Source organism: Pteropus vampyrus, unplaced genomic scaffold (assembly GCF_000151845.1).
Source record: "Pteropus vampyrus isolate Shadow unplaced genomic scaffold, Pvam_2.0 Scaffold187, whole genome shotgun sequence".
Lineage (NCBI taxonomy): Eukaryota > Metazoa > Chordata > Mammalia > Chiroptera > Pteropodidae > Pteropus > Pteropus vampyrus.
Genome location: NW_011888968.1, coordinates 415792 through 417941, shown reverse-complemented (window position 1 = coordinate 417941; position 2150 = coordinate 415792). Strand labels below are relative to the sequence as shown.

The window sequence follows — 2150 nt, the reverse complement described above, 5'->3', positions numbered from 1 at the left end:
TCGGCGCCCACTCCTCCCCACCCCCACCGGGTCCGGGGCACTGCCCCGTGTCCTCCCCTCCCCCTCCCCGCAGGCCTTCAGGCCGCCCCTCCCCCCATGCCCGCGGGAAGATGCCAAGAACCCGTCAGGGGTCCCAAGGCCGCGCCCTGAGGGTCGCCAGCCCGCAGAAGCCGTTGATCCTGGAGCAATTGGAGCTCCACGTTGTTCGCGAGTCCCAGGCTGCCACTGCAGCCAGACGAGAGTGGGGGTCCGCGTGGGCGCAACCCCTACAGGTGCCGACCTGAGCCCCGTCTCCACTCAGCTCAAAGCAGCTGGAGAGTGGGCGGTTTCCTTGGAGCAAGGCGAGCTCCATCTTGGGGCACAGCCCCACAGGTGTGGGAGGGCGTGTGTGTCTGTGTGTGTCTCTATGTGTTTCTGTGTGAGTGTGTGTGTGTGTGTGTGTGTGTGTGTGTACCGCAGAGCCAGGGCGGGGCCGCTCATCCCTAAATTCGGGGCCTGCAGCAGGTGGGCCCGGGCCAGCCCTGCCAGAAGAAAGCCCGCCAGAAGAAAAAGTCCCCCCGTTTAGGGCTGCCACTCTACCTCCCTAACTTTGAAGATGCCCCAGGAAAAGCTGGAGTCAGTACAAGCACACGGAGCTGAGTTGCAGCATTTTTCGGCCTCTTTATTTAGAACCCGGCGGACAGGGGCCGGGGCAGTGGTGCAGACGGCTCAGGAACCATTTTTATAGATTTGACTTCAAGTTTAAAATACTCATAATAATAAAAGAGACAGCGAAAGCGCGAAGAGACTGCAAAGCTAGATGGGCTGGTACGGCAGCTGCGGCTTGTGAGCGACCCCCCCAGAGTCCGCTATAAAAATAAATTTACATTTGTGGATAACCAGATGCGGGTGACGAGCCTTTGGCATAGCCAATAACCGAGCAATCGCGTGGCAGAGCGGCCCACGCCTCGACATAAATAGAAAATATAAGTTAGTATAACTTTTTTTTTTTAACTTTTTGTACAAATATACATGTTTTTTTCTTTTTTTTTTCCATTTTTTTCTTTTTTCATTTTTTTGCACTGAGTTTCAGCAGAGATTAAACATTTTATATAAATGACTCTTAAAGCTTTACACCTTGGGACCAGTGTACTCTTCGTGCAGAATACATTTAGATATAAAAGACGTTATTAATACATTGCACAGTTTTCAAACTTTTAACACAAAACCGAACGCTGCTCAGTGGCAGCTGCCGCCGGTTGCTGCTACATGGACGGTCCCAGCCGAGGCCCAGCGCTCCTCTCCTGTCCGCTGCCCAGCGGGCTCCCTCGGGGCTCTTTGGGCGCGAGGCTGCGGGAGAGAAGCGCGTTGAGCAGGAGGGGACTCTGCGCCCGCAAACCCCGCGGGGCGACCACCCCCCCACCCCCCACCGCGCGCGCGCCCCTGGCGCCCCGCATACCTCATCGCAGACGCTTGCGCGGAGTTTGCTCCGCGGGGCCGACGGGTGGACCGCCGCCAGGCGCGGTGCATCCCGCAGGGACCTCGTTGGAAGCCTTGGCCTCGGGCGCAGGTCTCTTGCGCTTAGCAAAAAAATCTACGGGCGACAGCGCGCGCAGCCGGTCAAGGCGGGGGCGGCCCGGGGAACCTAAAAAGGAGCCGGGAGGGGGCGCGGGCGGCTGGCCGGCCGGAGTGGGGGTGCCGTCCCCGCCCGCGCCAAGGTCCGCGGCGGGTCAGCTTTGTTTACGTCGCCGCGCAATGTGCTGTGTAAGCATTTCCCCTTGTCCCGCGGCCAAGCCCCCCGGGGCCGCCGCGCGCTTAACCCGCTCCGCGCCGCGATCGCCGCGCCCGGCCGCGCCCGGGGAGGGGCTCCAGCGGCCGAGGCGAGGATCGCGCTCCGAGGGGTCCACAGCGCGCCCTCCCACCCCTCCCATTCCAGAGAGCACAACAGCGGGGTGGGGACCGGGTGCGGGCGCAGCCGCGCCCTGCACGCTGCGGGCCCTTTAATGCCACGGGAGGAGGCGGGGACCAAGCGAAGCTCCCGAGGGCCGCAGAGCCCGGCCAGCTGGACAAAGCAGGGCCGGGCCGGGCCGGGGCGGGGCCGCGCGCGACTCACCGGAGATGAGAGGCCCCGGCAGCTTCTTGATCGCCGCGCCTCCGCCGGCGGCGGCGGT

General features: G+C 62.3%; 1 protein-coding gene across 1 annotated transcript in view; it reads right to left on the bottom strand.

Annotated features, from left to right (window-relative positions):
- Positions 1-636: 636 nt before the first annotated feature.
- The window catches only part of CDKN1C (cyclin dependent kinase inhibitor 1C), a 2719-nt gene continuing 1205 nt past the window's right edge, over positions 637-2150 (bottom strand). The window contains exons 3-5 of the mRNA XM_023537361.1: positions 2093-2150; positions 1439-1624; positions 637-1329 (exon numbers count right to left, since the gene is read on the bottom strand). Coding sequence (XP_023393129.1) covers positions 1440-1624; positions 2093-2150 — 243 coding nt within the window. The 3' untranslated portion in view covers positions 637-1329; position 1439. The remainder of the gene's footprint in view (positions 1330-1438; positions 1625-2092) is intronic.